General features: G+C 38.1%; 1 protein-coding gene across 2 annotated transcripts; it reads left to right on the forward strand.

The window, feature by feature from the left end:
- The first annotated feature begins 2066 nt into the window (after positions 1–2066).
- On the forward strand, positions 2067–24334 carry KCNA3 (potassium voltage-gated channel subfamily A member 3). 2 transcript variants are annotated; one of them, XM_023232544.1, is made up of 3 exons: positions 2067–5629; positions 8753–8874; positions 18298–24334. In XM_023232544.1, the coding sequence occupies exon 1, from the start codon at positions 2291–2293 to the stop codon at positions 4016–4018; it is 1728 nt and encodes a 575-aa protein (XP_023088312.1). In that variant the 5' UTR covers positions 2067–2290; the 3' UTR covers positions 4019–5629; positions 8753–8874; positions 18298–24334. The 2 variants fall into 2 exon arrangements, with proteins under 2 accessions (XP_023088312.1, XP_023088313.1); XM_023232545.1 differs by having other exon boundaries at positions 8756–8874.
- The last annotated feature ends 254 nt before the right edge of the window (positions 24335–24588 follow it).

Genomic DNA, 24588 nt, shown 5'->3' on the forward strand with positions numbered 1-24588 from the left:
TTTATATACGTCCTAAGAAGCTCATAATCAAAGTCTTCCAGACAAGGCAAATACATGAGAGGAATGGAAATAGTCATTTATGAAGGAAAGATATTTCACAGCTGGAAGAAGCTTGTGACCATTCATCACAGGACTATCCTCTGCTCTGGTCTTCCTTGCCATTGATTAATATTAATTTCAGTACTAATTCCTGCAAAAGAAGGAATAAATCACTTTCTGAGTCAGACATAGAAGTACATGAAACATCTGGTCTTTAAAAATAGGGTCTTTGCCTTTCCATGAGCTATCATTGCAGCAAGCAGTCTGTCTCATTCCAAGATTTAAATATATGAATGATTGATTATACTGCTACTCTAATCACCAGCTCAAAATACATATGCAAAATAATGAGGTGGCTGTCACATTCCAGTGTTCTGGAGTTTTGTAAGACAGAGAGTTTTACGTGGTTGCCCAGTTTTGCCATCTCACCACATAAGTGACTGCCTGCATTGCCTGGCACTGACCAGGAGGTGAAACGGAAGATGAAGGGACAGTAAAGGACATGGGTGCCTGTTGTGCCCAGGAGAGCCAGCGGTGGAAATCCTATGGAATAAATGAGCAGTGTTTTCTATGGTGAGCTCAGTTTTTCCTCACTCCTCATCTTAGGAATCACAGCAGGATTCTGGGCTCAAAAAGAAGAAATGTTGACACTCCAGAACAGATAGCAATGCAAAGAGCCAGTCCTTGGGGAATTCAATTTGACAAATATGTACCGAGTCCCCACCATTTACAAGGCACTTTGGTAGTTGCTAGAAATATAAATTGGCTAGGACCTACTCTGTGCCCTAGAGAACCTCATGGTTGGGAGTGGTGGTGTGAAGTATTGACCACAAATCACTTACTTAAAGTTGAATTGTCAGCTAACTTTGGGTGGGTGAGGGGCTGTCTAGACAATAGTTCCTCTTCTGTAAATGATTTGAATGATACAATTAAAAAACGGACTTTTTAAAGCCTAGGGTTGAGTTACATTAGATTGCTAAACTTTCTGGAAACAAATTGCGTTCAAAGTAACCACAACAATTTGGAAAAATAAGTTTAAAGAAGATACATGTAAGTTACCTCGGTGCCCAGATCAAGCAAGAGGTACAAGGTGCAGAATGAATGTCCTTCCAGTGTAACAACTAGAGCGTTGCAAATTCCCTACCACAAGGGCAGTGCCAAAATATGAAGTAAAAAGTCTAGGTACAGGTCCTGCTCTCATCCCTTCCACGACAGGCTTGAGTCCTAAAGTCAGACTTCCTAACCACACAACTTAGACTTCGTGAATTTCCTTTCCCATTTTTCCTCTTATTTCCCCGCCGATAGGAAATCTGTGTAGTGGGTAAAGACCAGGCACTGCTAATCCCAATCAGAAACTTGGTCCTTGATTCTTCCCAGTGGCCGAAATCTCCGCTGCGAAAACGGGTGAGAACTATTCTCTAAAGCAGCAGGGCCCGAACGCCTTTAATAATCCACTTCCTTCGGACTCCGTTTGCGAAGCCCATCAGCACCCATTACTCCGTTCGGCTTCGCATCCTAGCAGAAGCTAAATTGTTTAAACCCCCGCTCCTTCCCAGGGTTTGGCGGTCCTGGACCCTCAAGGGAGCTTGGGATGCCGGCGCCAGGCTTGCCTCTGGCCCAGGGCGCCCGCCTGGCCTGCACTCCCTCCCTGGACACTGGGCCCGCCTGCCCTCCCGGAGCTGGCCCAAGGGGTGTGAAGGCCAGGGGGCCGGCGCCCGCGGGGCCGCGGTGGAGCTCTCCCGGCTCACGGGCCGAAAACCCTGGCGACTGGGACGCGGCCACGCGGGCCGGGGGCGAGGGGCGCTGACCAGAAGCGGGCGGAGCCTAGGGGCCCGGGCAGGCAGCCGGACTCCCCGTGGGCCGGCTCCGCTGGGTGGGCATTGCCGCGGGGCGCCGAGGTACAACATGAGGGCACTTCGCTGACACGGAGGGGCCGTGAGGGCTGCAAGAAAGGGAGGCCCGGCGGCTGTCCCCGGGAGCGGGGCGCGCGCCCGCGCGGTGGGCGGGAAAACTAAGGGGACGCGGAGGCGAGCGCGCGTCCCGCAGGGGAGGGGGCGGAGAGCGCGAGGAGGAGGGTGGAGGCGTCTCTGTGCCGGAGCCCGGCTGACCGCGCCAGACCCAGGCAGAGCCTCGCGGCTGCGGCTGCGGCTGCAACAGGCGGCGGGCTCGGTTCGGGGGCGGAGGCGGCGAAGGGGCGGGGAGCACCAGGAGGAGCGACCGGGCCCGACCACAGCCTCCTCTTCCCCGCCGCATGGACGAGCACCTCAGCCTTCTGCGCTCGCCGCCGCCGCCCTCAGCCCGCCACCGCGCCCACCCTCCCCAGCGCCCCGCGAGCAGCGGCGGCGCCCACACGCTGGTAAACCCCGGCTACGCGGAGCCCGCCGCAGGCCCCGAGCTGCCGCCCGACATGACCGTGGTGCCCGGGGACCACCTGCTGGAGCCAGAGGTGGCGGATGGTGGAGGGGCCCCGCCTCAGGGAGGCTGTGGCGGCGGCGGCTGCGACCGCTACGAGCCGCTACCGCCCTCACTGCCGGCCGCGGGCGAGCAGGACTGCTGCGGGGAGCGCGTGGTCATCAACATCTCCGGGCTGCGCTTCGAGACGCAGCTGAAGACCCTTTGCCAGTTCCCCGAGACGCTGCTGGGCGACCCCAAGCGGCGCATGAGGTACTTCGACCCGCTCCGCAACGAGTACTTCTTCGACCGCAACCGGCCCAGCTTCGACGCCATCCTCTACTACTATCAGTCCGGGGGTCGCATCCGCCGGCCGGTCAACGTGCCCATCGACATATTCTCCGAGGAAATCCGCTTCTACCAGCTGGGCGAGGAGGCCATGGAGAAGTTCCGCGAGGACGAGGGCTTCCTGCGGGAGGAGGAGCGGCCCTTGCCCCGCCGCGACTTCCAGCGCCAGGTGTGGCTGCTCTTCGAGTACCCCGAGAGCTCCGGGCCGGCCCGGGGCATCGCCATCGTATCCGTGCTGGTCATCCTCATCTCCATTGTCATCTTCTGCCTGGAGACGCTGCCGGAATTCCGCGACGAGAAGGACTACCCCGCCTCGCCGTCGCAGGACTCATTCGATGCAGCCGGCAACAGCACGTCGGGGGCCCCCGCGGGAGCATCCAGCTTCTCCGATCCCTTCTTCGTGGTGGAGACGCTGTGCATCATCTGGTTCTCCTTCGAGCTGCTGGTGCGGTTCTTCGCTTGTCCTAGCAAAGCCACCTTCTCGCGAAACATCATGAACCTGATCGACATTGTGGCCATCATCCCTTATTTTATCACTCTGGGTACCGAGCTGGCCGAACGACAGGGCAACGGACAGCAGGCCATGTCTCTGGCCATCCTGAGGGTCATCCGCCTGGTGAGGGTCTTCCGCATCTTCAAGCTCTCGCGCCACTCCAAGGGGCTGCAGATCCTCGGGCAAACGCTGAAGGCGTCCATGCGGGAGTTGGGGTTGCTCATCTTCTTCCTCTTTATTGGGGTCATCCTTTTCTCCAGCGCGGTCTACTTTGCCGAGGCAGACGACCCCACTTCAGGTTTCAGCAGCATCCCGGATGCCTTCTGGTGGGCAGTGGTAACCATGACAACAGTGGGTTACGGCGATATGCACCCAGTGACCATAGGGGGCAAGATTGTGGGATCTCTCTGTGCCATCGCCGGTGTCTTGACCATCGCATTGCCTGTTCCCGTGATTGTTTCCAACTTCAATTACTTCTACCACCGGGAGACAGAAGGGGAAGAGCAAGCTCAGTACATGCACGTGGGAAGTTGCCAGCACCTCTCCTCTTCAGCCGAGGAGCTACGAAAAGCAAGGAGTAACTCGACTCTGAGTAAGTCGGAGTATATGGTGATCGAAGAGGGGGGTATGAACCATAGCGCTTTCCCCCAGACCCCTTTCAAAACGGGCAATTCCACTGCTACCTGCACCACGAACAATAATCCCAACTCTTGTGTCAACATCAAAAAGATATTCACCGATGTTTAATATATGATACAAGTGACATGCTGTGCTCAGTATTGTGTGGAACATGCCCCCTTGGTCTGCCTATGCCCTTGTTTTATACATTTCCAGACCATTCATCAAGGAAAGGACCTGAAGAAGTGGAAAGCACACTTCATTCTCCCTCTCCCTACTGCTTCATACTGAAACAGATGTCTGTTTTGCAAGTGGGCTGCATTCTCTCAGCTCTCCTTTTTCCCCTTACCCTCTCTCTCTTAACATTGTAAACAGCAAACTTACATTAAACTGCATTTCTGGTACACGCCCTATTTTAAAAAGAGCAGTACATCCTGGGAGGAAATGAAACTAAAGAACAGTTAGAGTAACTGTTTAACCTCAGAATTTTAAAGGCAGTTGTTTCTTTCCTAAGTACATCAATTCACAGTAAATGATGCTTCAGTTTGATGGACCTTTCAACGTTATTTCCTGAATATGAATTTCGGTTGCCTACCCTGTAGATATGTGGATGAAGAGTCTAACTAGATAATGACTTGTAAACCCACCATGAGTTATTTGGTTTTTGACTGAAATTCCTATTTGAATCCTCCTTCCCGGAATTTTAAGGGTCTCTACAACTTTGAATAAAGGGAAGTGCCCAAGATGTCCTGATCTGACTAATTAGTGTAATTCTTTCGGGCTTGCTAAGCATTTCTAAAGCATTAGACTGACAGATTCCTGTGCAGTTCTGTGCATATGTCCCAGCCCCAATATCTATCAAAGTCTAGAAACAGATGTTTTCAGTGCTGCTGAGAGAAACAAAAAATTTCCTAATGCATCTGAGAGATAAGCTTCGGCAGTATCACAAGAAGATTAAAGTGGCAGACACCCCTTCCAGCGGAAGTTACTAATTCGGACCTGACTGATGCAGTTCCCATAGCAACCCATGTTTCCTGGGAAACCCGAAAAAGGTTGTCATGGCATCTCTTGCTCTCTAGCCCCACCTCCCAGCCCCTGCCGTTTCCACAGTAACCTTTCCAGATGGTTCCTACTTACATGATTTCATAAGGAAAACCACTGTTTGAATAAGCCGCACAAAAAAAGTTAAGTCTGAGACTCTAAGGAGGTGAAATGAATCTCAAATGCATTTTTTTGACTATGAAAATCATTATGTCATTCCATAATGACTGAATCAAGAAGGAAAATATGGTGTTTGGAATGTTAGATATTAACCACAATAAGGCATGATCTGGATTAAATGCCATTTATTAGGCAATAATTTTAAAAGATGCTTCTCTACAGTTTTCTTTATCCAAGAACCTTCAAGCCAACAAATGAAATTTAAAAGCAAATGTAAAAGTGTTCTGTACATAAGCAAACGAGAGATTCAATCAGTGTGCCTGAAACCCTACTACAAGGGACCTTCAGGCTTTCTCTTTAAAAAAAAAAAAAAAAAAATACAGATCCCCCAACAGCTCTGTCGTCATCACAGCACTTGACAAGCTAAATAAACGTCACATAAATAAAGGATGCACGTTTTAAACTGAGTGAATTGCAGACAATCAATTAAAAGGAGGGACAGGAAGTAACCAGATCTCAGGAGAACACCTGCAAGTTTCAGCCATATGCCAAGGGTTGCCAGAAGACAGACAGAATCAGGTGAGCACTGTGTGATCTACTGGGAGCGGTCCCTTTTGTTATCCAGAGCCAGGGAACTGTCATTCATATAGAGACTGATGGTATTTGCCAAACCAACAGTCTTATATTAGTTGCATGCTTGGTGTCTTTTTAAAAATAATTTTCACCTTTCTCACTTGATTTCTGTGTTGTTAACTGTCCTTTAGTTTCCATTGTTTATTACAAAAGGATGAAAAAACAGTCATTGCTCTTCAGAATAACCTTCACCCAAGCTGAACTGAAAATTATTCCATTCCTTTTACTAACCCACTTGGCCTCCAAGCAACCTGTTTCTCCTTATAAAAGGATAAATGGCAGAATCTACTGCTGTTAGATTATTGGTCCAATTTTAATTTACATAATTATTTAATAGTAAGCAGTGGTACGGTTCTTTGAAACAAAAAATGGTTAAACATAAAATAAGAGTAACATTTTATTTAAACATAGTCATTCTGTTTTATATATATTATATAAATTATACATTATCCACAATTTTTTTTTTGGTTTTGATGCATATAACTATTATATCCTTCCAGAGTAAATGAGAATAACCCTATTTTTAAAGCCCCTACAGTATTTTCAGTTAGGAGCATATTTATGATGCATGCATTGAAGAGAGTGGAAAATAATGATTGAGACTGTAAGAGAGAGCTGAGGAAGGAAAAGACCAAAGAAATAGAGGCAAGAAATCTAAATATACCTGGTCATAGATTTGTTGTTTGTTTTTGTCTGTGAATATCTAACTAGAACTTCATTATCTAGTTTTCGTTGCTTTTTGTTTGAGTTAACCTTTGACATTGATCTACCTCTTGACCAAACTTTTGGTACCTTTAATGACCAGAAATTATTTTTATGACACATTTTGATAATATGTTAGATACATTGTAACAATTACATTAAAATAATTTTTGTGTCTGTTCTTAAAATAACATAGAGGTCAACAAAGTGCAATGACAATTTTATTCACATTTATTCAAGAGATGTAGAAACCTTGATTAGTTCTATAAGTAAATTATGGTTGTGCTATAATTCTTATGGTTATTAAATGGCAGTAATTTAAAGGGGACCTTTGTTCTTTAATCCAGAGAAATATCCTGGCTTTTGACTCATAACTTTGAGGTAATAAGATTGCTTGTAGGCACCACATCGTAAGTTCCCTAAAGGCTACAGGCTCTGTGTCTTGAAGGTTTTAGGTACTAGTGCCTAGCACAGAATGTGTGCCACATTTGTTGAGTGAATGGCTGTTATCTTACATGAATGTTATTTCCAGGCTTTTAATAAAGTGGCTAAAAGCTTAAGCTCTGCAGTCATATTGCCAGGATTTGAATCCTGACTCTGCTATATGATCTTGAACAAATTACTTAACCTCTCTGTGCCTCAGTTTCTTTGTTTGTTAAATGGGAAAATAAACAGTACCTCATAGGTTTATTGTGAATAGTAAATGTTAATATAGGTAGAACACTTAGAAAAAACAATTCCATGACATGGCATCAGAGATTTTGCTAAGAGATTATATTGTGATCATTACTCACAAACATTGTATAATTAATACAATGCTTTGTGAATATGAAATACATAAATAATCACTGTCTTCCTATTTCCTTTCTATAATAAGAATAATAATAATTACCATTTATTAAGAGTCAACCATGTCCTGGACAGTTGTCAACTCCGCAAGGTAAGTGCTATTAACCTCATTTTAGGAGGGCAAAAAATAGATGCTTAAAGTTAAGTGATTTCCCTAAGACTTCACAGCTAGCAGGAGACTCCAGTGATTTAAACCATGTTATTCTGGCTCTGAAACCCGTGCTACTTTTATTAGGTAACTTGAAAAGCAAAATAAATCTCTTATGCTTTTAGGCTTGGCTTCAGCGTGTGTCACTAATTAATGAGTTCATGTAGATAACATATCTCCAGAAACCTATTTCATTTCAGTATACTGAAAATTAACCTGTTTAAAATAATCAGATATTTTAACCAAATATAAGGATCAAATATAAGTTATTTAAATAAGATGAAGAGATTGACTTTTCTAATAACAAAAGATTATTTTCTTATGGTTGGTTTATCTAAATTTAATCTTAGAAAGTATAACCAGTCATAGTAGTGTTTAATGATAACTGCTACGACAATGGGTATTTTTCAGTTTTAGGATGTTCTGTTTTCATGTGTTTTAATCAACAATAGATGATAGCATTATGCAAATTATTTTTCTATCTCCTTATACTTTGCTTAAGTTACTGAAGAACCATACCAGAAAGTTGTGTAAATATTTTGACTCTCCCTTATTAAGAGGGAAGAAATTATTCAGAACAGAAGTATTAAAAGCAGAATGAGATCACCAGTTCATTGAAACTTGTGACATTATTGCCTTACCTAACCACTCCATGGATCTGTAAGGTCATCTGTGCTCTAAAAAAATTAAAATATAATTTTTCCTACATAATAGCTGCAGACCCTTCTCTAAGTTCTTAAATCATTTATGAAATGAAAATGGATAGTGATTTGGGCTTAGAGCAAAATTCTAATGAGCCTATGTTTGCACATGCCAGCTAGCTTTGCCAAACTATAGGCTTCACTGTTAAGCTCAGTTGCATGTCTTAGGTGTTGAAGAAATATACAGATGTCTGTGTATAGCAAGAGATTCATGTGAGGAGGTGTGACTGGATCAGTTCACATCCATCAACCCCCTGGGGAAAAATGTATATGCCCTACAGCTGATGAATCCAGATAGAAACATGGAAGTTAACATTGTTATTATTTTATTTCTTTTATGATGTTTTAAAATGACATGATGCACCAACTATGGTGACATAACCACAGACACCTACACATAGGAGAAAGCATTATGTCAGTTTTTTCTAAACTTTGAAATAAACTTTCAGTATTGAAATTTTAAATGCACAGTATGAAGACATTTAAAGTTATAGTTTGTTGCCATAAAATTTGTTATTTACCTTTTTGGCATATAACATACTCAAGTATTTGTTTTGCTATAGTATATACATACAATGTATATAATATATCCTAGTAGTCTATTCCTTTGAGAACCATAACTATAACTTATTGACTTCTATACATTTAAAATTTCAACATTTTCTACAGCAGTTCCAAGTCCTTCCCACCTCTCAGCTGTGAATAGAAGTGATAACCCTTCCCACTAAGAAATGCAAAGAAGCACACGTGCCCCATAATCTGAAGACTTATGGAAACACTGTGAGATAGAGGTGAGGAGCATAAGAATGTGGAAGAGGATATTTAGGGATGCATTTTTAGGGTGGGAGCTTTTTCTTTCTGTCTTGTATTAGGCCTTTTAAACTGAGGAAGATACAATTATTGGTTTTTGTACTATTCCGTATGGGTTTGGGGGGCAATTCTATATATATTAATGAAATCACTTGTTTTTTACATACCTTTAGGAAGTGGTTGATAGCCTTTGAGAGAAAATAAATCAAAGAAGGCAAGAAAAGGGGAGCAGAAGCCAATCAGAGCCCAGACCTTTACTATTGTGACTCAGCTCTTAACTTTCTGCCAGAAAATGGCCATTGCTATATAGCATATGATAATAGTATTCTTTACGTACTCATATTTAGTTTTCAAGTATAATTTAAATGATTCAGACTGGTTAGAAAGCTTTCAGATGTTTGTCTTGGTTTTTAATGACATCGTGAGCTAATTTTCAAAATTGTGAAGAAAAATACATTTTGAAAAGAAAACGTTTTCATGATTTTACTGGGTTCTTTTGTACCAGATGTGTTTTTCTTCTGTTTTAAAATTTGCACCATTAGCCATCAAATGCATATTAAGAAGAGATCTGGAAAAGAGCCTCCCATCATTTTCTTGGGAGCCATGTTGTTATTGTTGTAACCTAAATAGTGTGGAATAGGAACTCTGCCCTAAAAAATAAAGCCTAGAATTCTGGTTGCTAGCAATACAGCACTTAAATGGAGAAAATAAATGATATTTCATCATGTCTAAAGAATGTTATGAATAAATTTGTTCATGCAAGACTCTGACTTTGCAGATACAGGGATCATACTTTCCAGTATGGTGATAGTGATTGGGGAGAAGCTTTTTCTCTTACAGTGAGCTTCCAACTTCACACCCACTCCTAATATCATAACACAAAGGCTCTTGGGAATCTCTATGGAGGCCCCCACCAACTTTTTAGAATGAAAGTTAGCATCATGCCTACATGTTTTATATCAAACAGCACTGTTATTTCATTTGTCTTCCATTACATTTATTTTAAACTTCCGTTCATTATGGAAGTCCCTCTGAATCCTAAGTTTCTTATTTTTATACATTTAAACATGTTCTTTAAATTAAACATAATTAATTTGGAAGAGAAGCAGTGGGGACAATTTATTACACACACACACACCCCCCTTACCTGTTCATAGATTACTTCCTATCCTGCAGTACATTTACTTTCTGTCTGTTGATCTAAATGTTCTCATTTTTTCTGAAAATTAGTGAATTTCCAAAATATTCATTTTCATTCCATATGTGCAGCATAAATATTTACAAATCATTTTTCTTTTTTTTCAGCCTTACTTAAAATGCAGGTTTATTGCCTAGTGTTCTCAATGCATTTGTTAATGAAATAATATTCATAGAAATAGTAAATATACTCAACCTATCACCAAATTTTGTCATTTAGCCTCCCAGATATCTCTAAAACCAGTCCACTTTACTATGGCACTGCCAGGACCACTCTAATCCACACTGTCATCTCTATCCTACATAAGCGTGAAGGTCTCTTCATGGCATCCTCACATTTCTTGTGGGCACTCTTTGACCCTTTCTCTACCTGGTAGCCAGAATGATCTTTTTGAGACCAAAATCTGATTACATAACCCACCCCTGCTTAAAATTCTTCAGGGTCTTCTTGTTTTTAAGATAGAGAGCCAAAGGCTTAGCATAGCTTTTATGGTCCCACATGATCTCATATCCAGCCTTACCTCCTCTTTGCTTATGTTTCTCCCCTCCTCCTTTTGTGCTCCAGTCACCCTGGTCTTCTTCCAGATACAGGATAAGCTCCCTTTCCCTCTTTTTTTTTTTTTTTTTTTTTTTTTTTCATTTTTTCCATTTTTATTTGATGTTTCCAAATATAAAAAAGTCAAGATTCTTACACCAATTATCTTAAATGAGACCATGCAAAGCAATTCAGTGTGTACAACAATCATTTTTCCCCTTCAGTTCTGCTGCTTTATACAACAGTGTGATTGACAGAAAATTGGATGACATGTGCTTGGTTGGAAAATGTCATCCATTTACAAAATAACAACATCATGCAGGACAGTTCCTACTTTGTCTGCAAGTCAATTCACAAAAAACTACTTATTTTCTGTTTTTTATTTGGGAGGCACATGGAACTGAAAAATTTAACTGCCCAATTTTATTCAACTCCCCCATCAAAAAGAAATCACAAATGACAGTCCCAACGCTGCAAAGGTTGGAGGGTTGAGATAGTAGACACTATTTGTTATACTCAGTAGAGTTAACTATATATAACAGAAATAAATCTCCCTAGGGCCTTTCCTCTAATTTTGCTAGACTGGGTTCCAGGCCCTTTCCCTCTTAAGCTAATGGGGATCTTTGCAATTGTTTCGCTGCCAGCCTCCTCTTTCTCTCCTCACCTCTTCTGTTTTTACTTCAATACTCCTCCAAGGCATCTCTCATGACACTGGTTTTTTTCAGTTCCCCTATTACAGTGTAGTAGTTCATTAAATTTAAGATGCCCTTGATTATAAGAAATACTATTATTTGTGTACTGTATTTTAAAGATTTCCAATTGTAAGGATAAAGTACCAGTGATTTTAAGGTGCATCCCAATTTGATAGATGCTCAAATCTAAAAATGTATGTCTTAGAATGCATTAAATATAGTATGTTATCTTGACATAGCTGTAGTTTTATATTTATTTGTGTTATATGATTAATTTATGTTTCTTCCATGAGAGTGGGAACTATATCTTTGTTCACCACTGAATCCCTTCCCACTCTCTCCTGAGTCTGCTCCAAAAGGCTGTCACCCCCCCCATCACTCCACCAAAAGTGTATTTGGCAAGGTCACTGGTAACCTCATATAACAATACCCAGTGGTCATTTCTCAGTTCTCATTTCAATTTGACCTATTAGAAGCATTTGGCATGGTCGGCTACCTCCCCATTCCTAAGAAGACTGTCTTCGTTTGACTTCCAAGATAACACACTGTGGATTTTCTTTCTACCTCTCTGGCCTCTCTTTAATCTTATTTACTAGTTCTTTCTCATCTTTTCATTCTTCATTCTGTCTTATTCTAATAGCTTTAAACTATCTATGTATGTACATTTGTATCTCCCACCTAGATCTCTCCCCTGAGCTCCTGATTGAATTTCCACCTGCCTACATGACATCTCCACTTGGATATCTAATAGACATCTCAAACTTAGTATGTCCAAAACTGAGCTTCCCTCCTTCCCATCAAGCCTGTACTTCCTGCCCTCTTCCCCACCTCCACTATTGGCAGCGTCAATTTTCCAGTTGCTCAAAATAAAATCCTTGGAATTATCCTTGATTCTTCTTTTCCTCTTACACCCCTTATTTAATCCACTGTGTTGACACTACTTTTAAAATATTTCAAGAGGCTTACCACTTCATACCACTTCTACTGCTACCACTTGATCTTAACCATCATCTTCACCTGGACTTTTACAGCAGCCTCCCAATTGGTCCTCCAGTTTCCATCCTTCCTCTTATTTGAGTCTATTCTCAACATAACAACCAGGGTGATTCTTTTAAAACATTTATCAAATTGTATTACATCTTTGTGTCAAAACCACCGTTTGGCACCCCATTTCACACAGAGTACCAGCTAAAGGCTTTTTTACAATGGCCTACAAGGCCCTGTCTCGTTTTGCCCTCCTTACCCTTTTGACCTAATTTCCAACTCCTGTCCCACTTGATGCTGTGCTGCAGCCACATTGGCCACCTTGATCTTCTCCAAATACACCAGGCATGCTCCACCTTGGGGGCTTTGTATTTATTGTTCTTGTTCTCCCTGCCTAGAATGTTTTAGCATCTGAGAGCTGCATGGCTGCCTCCGTCACCTCCTTCAGGTGTCACTTTCACATTGAAGCCTTCCCTAGCCACACTATTTAAAATTGCAGCCTCAAAACACTCTCTGTATCCTTTCTCTGCTTAATTTTCCCTCTAATGTATTAGGTATTTTATTTTGTTTATTGTATGTTTTCCATTCCCTTCCATGAGGACAAGGAGTTTTGTCTGCTCAGTGTGCTGTATCACCCAAGACCTGACATAGTACCTGAAATATAGTTGGTGCCCAATAAGTATCTATTGGAAGGAGAGATGAGAGGAAGGAAATTACCTTCCAATTTGAGGTGTTTTAACCTATACACAAAATTTTCATGTCATGCATCTATGCTTCATTTAATCACTATGTGGTTTACACTCCTCATCATGCTCTGAGGGACAAAATTCCTTGTAATCAATTCACTGTAGAAGGCTTGCGTTTGTTAAAACATGCTCCAGCAAGTTTTCCACAAGAAGTATTATACCACCCAATTATGGGGATGGAATCCCTTAATGTAAGTAACTTAACTGTTACCTTATATGAGATATCATTGAGGGTACCTAGTCACTAAGGATACCTGGAAGTTATAATGCGTCACAAAGACCATGTTTTTTCATACATAATAGCTAATAGAGTGCTTTTTATTAATGATAACATAAACATGTTGACTAATTCACCAGGATGGCACAGCAAAATCAGAACAAACAAGTGATATCTCCAAAGGACTTATCTATCTAGCAGACATTCTAAGAAACTTCCCTATAAGTTCAGTCTCAGTTTCAGTTAATGATGAGTCCTAAAAATCCATGAAGTCTTCATTACTATGGAAGCTGATTGAATCAAACATTAGATTTCACTAGTGAATCACATTACAGAATTACATCACTGTAGATACGGCCTGACTGGGTATCTTTTGCAAAATAACCTAATTTTAAAATGTAATGATAATTTAAAACGTAATGATAATTACATTTTAAAATTATGACATTTAAAAATTAGCTATTTTTTAAAATAAAAATTAGCTATTTTTTGAAGTGATTGTTCATACATGAAAGGAGATAGGGACATTTAAATCACTTAATGAAAAGTAAGAGCAGATTTTTAGAGTGATATTTATAAAATGGTAAAACTTAAACTACTTCTAAATAATTAGATGGAAGGTGAAGGCAATCCAGCAGCATTTGGTTCTTAGTATTGGGAGATTCCTAGCGGCATTGAAATACCAACACATATAGTATGGAATGACTGAAACTGATTAAAGCATTGATATGACTACTGCAGATATTACCATGATTTTTTGTAATATTGTAACCAAGGCACTTTCCTCTGCAGTAGGAAATGAGGATTCTCCTAATAAGAATAGAGAGGAACTTTCCCCACACCCCTTTTGAATTTCCTCCTTTCCCTGGATTTCTCAGGCACACCAGACCAGAGAATGACCTGACTGTTGCCTCTGCATACCCAAGTGGCACAATTTCCCTACCAAATGTGTCAACAAATTTGAAACTCACATATGTGCCTGAGTTTACATATGTAGATCAGCAGAAATTAGAAACTCTTTTCTCCTTACATCACTTTACACAGGTAAGCTCACATAGGATAAAGATCATTTTTCTCTTCTGAGAAAAATGTTGTTAGGGATTTTTAAAGAAATGACACAAAATATAGGATTGAAATCTATATTTGTGTTTTTTTTTCTGGTTTTGGATGAAGGATTGTGATACTGTTTATTTTTATGATTTAACTCACTATGGATTTTACTGGATTTTCTATTATAATTTTGTTTAGTCAAGGTATTAGACATTTAAGAGGCAGCCTTATGTGCCATTACATTTTGTATTTACCTCATGTCTGACTACAAAACAATAAAATATCAGATAGTCATGAATAAATTTCTTCTATAAGAAATTATTATGAAAAGCATGTTAAACAAGAGTGACTATGTGTCAGACTTCTAAAGAGCAAAATTTACTGGGTAACCAAAAAGTATAGAGAGAAATATTTTCTTCAAGTAAGAACTGTTTGAATTGCTTTATACCTAGATTCTGCAGACCTTTTGCCTGCAGACCTTTTAACTGATTTCAAAAGAGCATTTTACTGTGTGACCATATAAATTGAAGATACTTCTTATTAGTGGACCTAAATATTGCTCAAAGTAGTATCAGTTATACCTCACAGTTCATTTTCCCATGACTTTCGAAATTTTTTAAAAAACTCACATCTTAACATATTACCGACTTTAATTACTGAGTGAGATTAAAGGTTTTTGCTTGCTAAGAGTACATAATTTTCAAGACCTCAATCAGAGAATTGTATATAACCAAATAAGAAATCTTTCTAGTCCTTGAGCTTATTCATTACCATTTACTTGGTGGAACTGGTAAAACTTATTGGTGTGCAGCTAACTCTAAGTAATTTAATAGATGTCAAAGTATATAGACAACATGAAAACAAAGTTCCCATAAAACTACATGCTATAGAATGGCTTCAACTCTTTTCTCATCAAATATAAGTTAATGAGACTAACAGTTAAGTAAACTAGGTTTCTGTACTTCTTTCATTTAGGCCTTTTGGAGATATTAATTACTTCTTCATAAATTTGATGATTATTGAAATTTGACTATTCTTATTCTCTATTCTTGTTCTATATGTTGAAACATTTGTTTGGTAAATTGTCTTCAATTATAGGTCACTATCTTCTATTGTACCTCCTTTCTCTCTTTTTATAGAATCGATTTTGAGTCCATTCTTCTAAGCCTTTCAACCCACATCTTAACCAATAATATAGACATTATGATTTTGGGGTTTTTTTTTTTTTTTTTTTTTTGAGACAGAGTCTCGCTCTGTCACCCATGCTGGAGTGCAGTGGCGCGATCTCGGCTCACTGCAAGCTTTGCCTCCCATACTTTAAAATTTGTCAAATTAAGACAATAATAACCGCTTGACGAGGGTCTGTGGAAACCAAGAAACAAAGGTTAAATGTTTGGTGCTTCCCTTTCCTAACTGCCAAAATAATTATTGAGAAATTCTGAATGCAAAATATTTCTTAAAAAGAGGGTAAAGCAATATAACAGTCTTATTCACTACCTACATCCAGGTTCACGCCACTCTCCTGCCTCAGCCTCCCGTGTAGCTGGGACTACAGGCGCCTGCCACCATGCCTGACTAATTTTTTTCGTATTTTTAGTAGAGACAGGGTTTCACCCTGTTAGCCAGGATGGTCTCAATCTCCTGACCTCATGATCCGCCCGCCTGGGCCTCCCAAAGTGCTGGGATGACAGGTGCGAGCCACCGCGCCTGGCCGACATGATTATTATCCTGGTATCACTTTTATTTTTGTTTCTGTTGCATTACAACCCCCTCCACACCTATACTTTATTAGGGCGCCATGCTATACCATTCTTATTTAATAATCTCAAGAGCCTTGAGAGGCAGGTTTTAATACATGAGGTTTTTTTTAAGGCCCAGCCTTTTACATAAAAAGAATGTAACAGCAGCAAGACAAGAATAGCTTAATGCAGACCTCTCAAGGTAAACAGAGCTGCAGTAGCATTGAGCAGAGCCTAGGTACTTAGGAAATAAAAAAAATAGATGCTAGGTCATTCATGTTACTTGTGATTTCTTATAATTAGTAGTCATTAATAACTATTAGACCATGATAACTTTAAAACTCTGATAGTGAAAATTAAGCGTACTGTGAACATACTCTTTCTTTTTGCCTAAAATCAGTGTTAAGACTTTTAAAATCACTGATGGGCAGTGATCTGTGTGCGAGATCCAGGTGATGAAGTATATAATCCAGGCCAATAAGAAAAAATTTTCAATAGATAGATAATTGATTGCCCAGCACACAGTAGGCATACAGTATTTAATTTAGCAAGTGAATGATTCTTCCATCAAAAGCACACTCAAATTCCAGATCACTATCTTTGGGCATTTACCACTGGTTTTGGGCACCTGCTAAACCAGGAGTATATATAGGAAATAGTCTTCTCTACATATTATGATGGATGATATTCACATATGCAAATCCAGAGCTAGGTTTATAGCATCTTTTATTTTTGTCTTTATAATTTTCTGTCTTTGTATTATATAGTTAGTAAATTTCTAGAATACATAAATCTAATTTTTATATATCCATTTATTTATTCAACATGTATTTACTGAGTACCTCCTATGTGTCAGACACTGCCCAGGGTGATAGAGATTTATTCATTAATTCAGCATATAAAGTGTCTACTATATGCCAAACACTATTCTAGATTCTGGATGTAGGTAGTGAATAAGACTGTTATATTGCTTTACCCTCTTTTTAAGAAATATTTTGCATTCAGAATTTCTCAATAATTATTTTGGCAGTTAGGAAAGGGAAGCACCAAACATTTAACCTTTGTTTCTTGGTTTCCACAGACCCTCGTCAAGCGGTTATTATTGTCTTAATTTGACAAATTTTAAAGTATGCAGAGTTATATTTTAACTATGCAGAGTTCATATTTTAAAGAATCAACGGACTTAAAGTTAATTATAATGAAGAAATCAATAATGGGAATGACATCCTATTAGCACATAGAACATGGTTTTCTCAGCACTCATTTGATGTCTCTCTCTCTCGCTGTCTCTCTCTCTCTCGCTCTTGCTCTCTGTCTTTTTCTCTCCATGACACTTAGCGTTGGATTTTTATTCACTTCAGGAGTTTACATCATAGATTACCACAGTAAGATGGACAGCCAGGAAAAAAGAAAAAATCTTTGGAAATGCACTGAGAAAATTAACACATACGTTTTTCTAAAAATCAATAGGCACTCAGAACCTTTCAGATGATTCTAAGGCTGAAGATAAATTTTCTGCCCAAAAGCAAACTATTACACTAGTTTGGACTAAATTTTGAGATCATTATCAGTAGAAAAATGTCTATAATTTCAGCATACTCCAAAACTTTTTCTAACTTACAAATTAAAAGAAATATGTACTTAATACATTTAGACAATTAAATTGCTTGAGCTTTTCAGGGTAACAGTTTTTAAAAAGCAACATTTAAAAAATATATAATGAATGGAACATTTTCTATTTTTGTATTATGCTTTAAGTTCTAGGTTACATGTGCACAACATGCAGGTTTGATACATAGGTATACATGTGTCATGTTGGTTTGCTGCACCCATCAACTCATCATTTCCATTAGGTATTTCTCCTAACGCTATCCTTCCCCCAGCCCGCCACTCCACAACAGGCCCCGGGGTGTGATGTTTTCTGCCTTGTGTCCAAGTGTTCTCATTGTTCAGTTTCCACCTTTGAGTGAGAACACACGGTGTTTGGTTTTCTGTCCTTGGATAGTTTGCTGAGAATGATGGTTTCCAGCTTTATCCATGTCCCTCCAAAGGACATGAACTCATCCTTTTTTTACAGTTGCATAGTATTCCATGGTGTATATGTGCCACATTTTCTTAATCCAGTCTATCAATGATAGACATTTGGGTTGGTTCATGAATGGAACATTTTCTATTGACATAAAGTCTATAGTTTTTAAAAAGTTAAATATACCAGTAAATCATTGTGTTTACTCTGTCTGACAGATCCCTGAAAAGCCCCCCACATAAAGAACTGTAGAGCTGCACTGACCAGTAGGATGCTCCATTTTAAATTGCCTGGATCAAGAATGCAGTAGCAGTTATATCACTGATGGGCAGTGATCCATCTGCCAGCACATGTTTTTATTTCAGTTGACATTAAATAATATGTCTCTAACAAATGCTTTATATAAAGGGAACAACTCTGAAGTTGGAGGATTCGCTTCATAATGCATGCATGTAAAAGATATATTTGATCAAGAGATGAAGAATGCTAAAAATATTAAGGTATCATTGCAACCTTTTGACATTTTGATGAAATCGAATCATCCAAAAACTATAATCAGTGCTGCAGATAAAGAAAGCCTAAAATTTGTTTCTAACAAGCCAACTATTACTTTTTTTTTTTCAATTAAGTAGTGGACTGTGTTTAATCATGAGATATAATCATGTTATATTCCATATTCTGGGTTATGTGCAACTTTATTTGTGAAGGTGTGTTTTGTACCAAAGGCTCTCATACATAGATTAGCCCATTTACATATAAATGAGTCTACACTGTGCCCAAATGAATGGTATTAAAGACAGACTTGCCTAAAAGAAATGTGCCTTGCTTGATTAAACATTCTTTTATTTTTTAATTCAAAATGATAGATTTGCAAATTAGTCTCATAGGTTTTAGCTGAGCTGAACTTGACAAAAACATATTAGTACTTATTACATGTTTTAGTATTCTATCTTAATTAAAATTGTAACATTTAGTTATACTTTCAACAGTTCGTATGTTATATATTCATTTAATTTTGTTTTCATGGGATGTTTGATGTGTTGAGACAAAGCACATTCTTAAAGATATACATAATATTTCATCTAATGTTTATAGCTTTTCCTTAAAAATTATATATGTAAAAGTTTCCTTAACTCATTTTCTATTTTTATATTCTTTTAGAAATGGAACTCTTTTTCAATTAAAAAAAGTTTTAGTTGGAAAAGAGATTTAGGAGGTCATGAAGATGGTTTCCCATTTGGGGACATTTCACTTCTGTGCCATTAATGTATTTACTGTGACATTTCAGCAGAATGGTAGCTATTTGTATATTATTTCATAAGCCTTATGGAAAGTCAAACTGTGAAAATTTATTATATAGAACCCTTTTTTATTTCCATATTTTAGTTTCAAAATATACCTGAACAAATGCATAAATAACCAATCCTCTGTTATTTAAATGTATAACAATGCTATGTTATAATAAGAGCACTTGTAGAATTTTAATTACTATAAAAATATTTCAGTAGCAAAGCCAAGATTATAAATTTTTTGATCCCCTACAGAATGGAATACAAGTGATGAATTGCCTTGTAGGAGAATCAGTAACTAAAACAATCTTATTCCTGCAGCAAAACAGATAGATAAATTAAAGATACAATCTAGGTAACTTTCTTTGAGGCAAAGTCTACAATGAATTTCTCACAAGCTGCTGGTAATTTCTTTGTGTCAAAACTTTGAGACCAGATCACTACAGGAAAAATGAAATAAAAATCTGACAGCTATCTCAGATTCGAGCTATGTGAACTTTTAGTCAAGATGATTTGTGATTGAAGTGAAAATATGGCCACTGCCTTGTCTTTGTTCTACATTAGCCCATTTAGTAGAGACATGGGCCTGGAGAATAGTCAGTCAGTCCATTGCAGCCAACATAATCCTTATAATTAATTATCACAGCCTGGGTAGCGGTAAAGCAATGCACCTCAGCTACTGGGATGATTGAAACAAACTGATCAACTGTGTTACAGGAGGTCTTAGGTATTCAGATGTTTTAGTAAGCATCAGTAGGTGTTACAAAAATAGACACAAAAACGACCTTTATAAAACACCAATGAGACAACTGTATGCATTATAGTATATTTAATATCTGAATTATTATTACAGATTACAGTTTCAAATAAAGACAAAACCTGGATTTTTGTTGTAAAAGCACAGGATGGTGTCATATGAGTAAACTGTCATACTGAATATGGTTCACAGAAAGGATAGTAAAAATGGTACTGGTTTAGATAACAGTAGACCAGAATTTTTATCCACTTTCTACCTGTGGGACCTTAGGTAAATCAGTTACATTACTAGACTTCAGTTTGCAGGCTTGAATTGCAAGATGCATGTGCTGGATTCAGTGATCTCCAAAGCCCTTACCAGTCCCCAAATTCTCATTATACACATTTGAGAAATGCTTTGAAGAAAACTTAGGGCTAGGTGCGGTGGCTCACGCCTATAATCCTAGCACTTTCGGAGGCCGAGGTGGGTGGATCACAAGGTCAGGAGTTCGAGACCAGCCTGGCCAACACAGTGAAACCTCAACTCTACTAAAAATACAAAAATTAGCCGGGCCTGGTGGTACATGCCTGTAGTCCCAGCTACTCGTGAGGCAGAGACAGGTGAACCACTTGAACCCAGGAGGTGGAGGTTGCAATGAGCCAAGATCACGCCATTGCACTCTAGCTTGGGCAACAGAGTGAGACTTTGTCTCAAAAAAGAAAGAAAGAAAGAAAAAAGTACCCAGATTTTCTTATGCAGGAAAGAATACATGAAGTAAGATTTAAGCCTTCAAAGTATCATAAATATATCATTCTTCAAATTGATTATTATGAAAGAAAATAGGATTCTTTCTCCTCAGAATTTTCATTGATCTATAATGGGATCAAAAAAGTAGAAAAATCAGTCTGCAGAGTGAAAACAGATTAATTGAAATAGCTAGAAAAGAGGGAAGAGCATTTGTTTAATTAAATGTTAAGGTAACTTGAAAATTGCCTATGAAATGCTAAAACCGTACCACAGCCTTATTGCACGCTCAACATTTTAAGCCTGGGAGCAGGGGACAGTGGGAAAAGGCTGGAGTGATAGAAGTGTTTGCCTTATGATCTCTTGACTCCTTTTACACAAGAAGCAGATTGGTAGAGCTTACGCAGGTGTCTGTGCTGTGGTGCTGGCTCTGCCAAAAACTCTCATGTGCCCTAAGAAAGTTCATTTAACTTCTCTGAGCCCGAGTTTATTTGTAAAGTGAAGACTTTTTAAATTTAGTAATCTGTATGTCTCTTCATCTCAGAATTCTATAACGTTTTCAGATTGTTATATGTGTACATGTACATGTTGCTCCCCTCTGGTCACTAAGATGCCACATATTTCTACTTGAGTGAACAGATTGCAAGTCCAAATGTTCTTGTTTCTAATATTAATAATTGACCTCAGCAAGACCTAAAAAAGTAAAAAAAAAAAAAAAAAAAAGTCTTATCTTTTATTTTGACCTTGGCTTTAAATTATTATGATTTATCATTTCTTCTTTGAATGCTGAGTGAGTTACCTAAATAGAATGTCTGTTCCAGTTAATCTACTCTTTAAATTTTTGTAGTTTAATAAACATGTAGCAAATCAGAAGCAACTATATCATGCTTATCAATGAACTGTAGCAGATTGTACGGTGCATTTTTGTCACATTAAAAAGTTAATGCCCTTTTGGTCCCAGAAGCAATGACTATAATTTAAAATAATATTCACAAAATTTTGTGAATGTTTTTGAATACAGAGGAGGCCTAATCGAGCCATATTGTAGTTCATTTTGCTCAGGAGTGAGAAACAAAATTCAGGGATAACCCAAACATGTCTGTTTGGCAATAGTGGATAGTTAGGTAAAGAAGGGTGATAGCTTTTGCACATCACAGATAAGAAGTGACTATACCTATTGAAAAACAGGAGTATATTCCGGTTCCTGGTTTTATGATGTAAAGATATTAGAAGGATACTAAAATTTGGACGCTTGGGAAATTGAATAATACAGAAATATTTTGTCATACTGAGATTATTTGTCCAGAAGTTTAGTCTTATATCCCTTCCATTCAGCAAAGGGGGCAGTTTTTAAAGGCCTCTGTCATAATAGGAAATGTACATTTTGATTAGTGGAGCAATTAGTTAAAACATTTAATGTGATCATTTTGGTTTTATGAATCTGAATTTTCACTTTAGGTGTAATTGAGTCACATGTATTACTGTGATCTTTGTGAGAAGTGATTTCGTCCTTTTTTTTAAGTTGATGAAACTTGATAAATGGTGATTCTAGCATATTGTGTTAATACTGTATCTTACAATAATTTGTGAACTGGCCATCATAAACAAATCATAGTAGTATCTCTTCTGGTAAATTGTTTCCATGGTGTGATCTCTTAATGCTGTGTTTGGGGGTGGGGATGGGGGTTAAGTATTTTGTTGACTTTAAGCTGTCAAAGTGTTTTTCTTAAATGCTATAAAATTGTATGACTATAAGCCAAATAAGAATATTCTCTTTTTTCACTTTTAAGGGCACTGTATAGATCATTTTGGAAACTATCCCACAGAATGGTATAATTTAAGTTTAAAAGCTCTTACACACATACTCACACAAATATAAATATATATATACATGTACAAGGGAAAGCAAACAGTGTATGTAGTATTTCTATGTGACATGCTACATGTTACAGGAATCCATTTTCGAAATCTTACACAGATTATGCAGAAGTCAGAATAACAAATACAACACCTCAGTTTTTTATAGAGTCTAGCATTAGTTTACTTATAAGATTTGCTTACATCATACTTCGCAAAGATCATTTACATCATTTATTTAATGTTGAAAATATTTATAGGAAGTACTAATGTAATCTGAAGTTTAGAGATTAAACAACCAAGGTTTAGAAAGATCAAATGACTAGTCCAAGATAATATGGCCAATAAATGACTCTAAACCTCCTATGTTCTTTATACTATTCACCTTTTGTCATGTTATTTTTATCCCATCACTGCCATTATCTTTAAAACTTTGACAAAAATTTACTTTTAAAAGATACATTGGGAATTTTCAGATTTTAGTGCAAAGACATTGTTGCTGTTCTTGTCAGACCTTTTCAGATACTTCCAGACTATAGCCCTTCCACAGGGTGATATTCAAACATTTTCCATCTAAAACATGTAAGTCTGCACACCCTGACCACAGACAGTGAATTCACTTGATATCAGAATGCTAGACTAAAAGTTGATCTTCTTGACTGACATTTCTAATCTCCCTTTTTAAAAATTCATCATAATGACTGACTTCTGAACAGCTGAATAAAGCAGTAATCAACCCAAGAAACTGCATCCATTCTGATTCAGAGGAAAAAAAAATCCAACCTAGTAACCATTTTTCAGCATATTGTTTTTCATCACATTTATTCTGTGATTAGTGGAGGACAGAGAAGAGGGACTGGGGAGAAAAACTGCCTTTATTTTAAGAAAACTCATTTCCTGTAACTATTAAAAAAGAATTGATTATCAAGTGTTAGACAACAATATTACTAACATTTATCATAATTCAAATATTTAGTAAAATTTCTCCACGTATTTAAAATTTTACTTAAGAATTTTCCCAGTTAAAATGTCATGACTGCTTAGTTTGAATAAGGAAAATATTCGTTTCCATTCATGACACAATATTACATTTTTATTCTTTTCTCAGACAACAGAGAGACACTGTTACTGCTTTCCCTTGTAAGTCAACAGTCTGTGATACATGCTGTACTTTTACTGATTAGCAATGCATTGTTACTGTGAATATTTAACTAGAACTTATTATATTGGAATTTAAAATTTTCTAACATTGAATTTAATTCTCTTCATCAAATAAATAAGCAAGCATTATTTTTTATGAAATGAAATAATCATTCTTAAGCAGTGATAATAATGGAATTCTGAATAAGATATAAAATCAAACATATTCTATTTTTTCTATGTTTATCCTTTGACATTGAGTTGTTTTAACTTATCACATATTATTGTTAAGTTGAAATAAGCTTTATGCCATGCTCTCTGATGTTCTTGTCATAATAAATTTGGGCCTTTGTTAAGTAAATATCAGAAAATATCTGTGAGTTTTGATTATGTGATGTTTTCATCTGATTCATTTTTAAAATTTGTCATTGGATTTAAAATGTTTTCTTTGCTAATGTTATATAGAGAATTCAATAAAAGACCAAAAAAGGAAATCCTGTTGCACATATTACTAATTAGTTCCAAATGATTTCCTTCCCTTTCTTTCCTTTCTTCCTTCCTCCCTTCCTCTCTTTCCTTGTTTTCTTTTTGCAAAAGAGGAAACATCAAAAGCTGGGCAGTTGTCAGTACCTCAAGCATCAGCTGCCTTTGAGACCAGCTCTGCAGACTCTTACGTATTCTCCCACATGACTGTAATGAAGACTTCTGTGTATTACACTTTGCAAGCCTTTTGAAAGCCAACA

The sequence above is a fragment of the Piliocolobus tephrosceles genome, chromosome 1, assembly GCF_002776525.5.
Source record: "Piliocolobus tephrosceles isolate RC106 chromosome 1, ASM277652v3, whole genome shotgun sequence".
Classification (NCBI taxonomy): Eukaryota; Metazoa; Chordata; class Mammalia; order Primates; family Cercopithecidae; genus Piliocolobus; species Piliocolobus tephrosceles.

Bases quoted from the DNA above. Each gene is read 5' to 3' on its own strand.
- KCNA3 (XM_023232544.1), top strand. From the start codon at position 2,291: ATGGACGAGCACCTCAGCCTTCTGCGCTCGCCGCCGCCGCCCTCAGCC.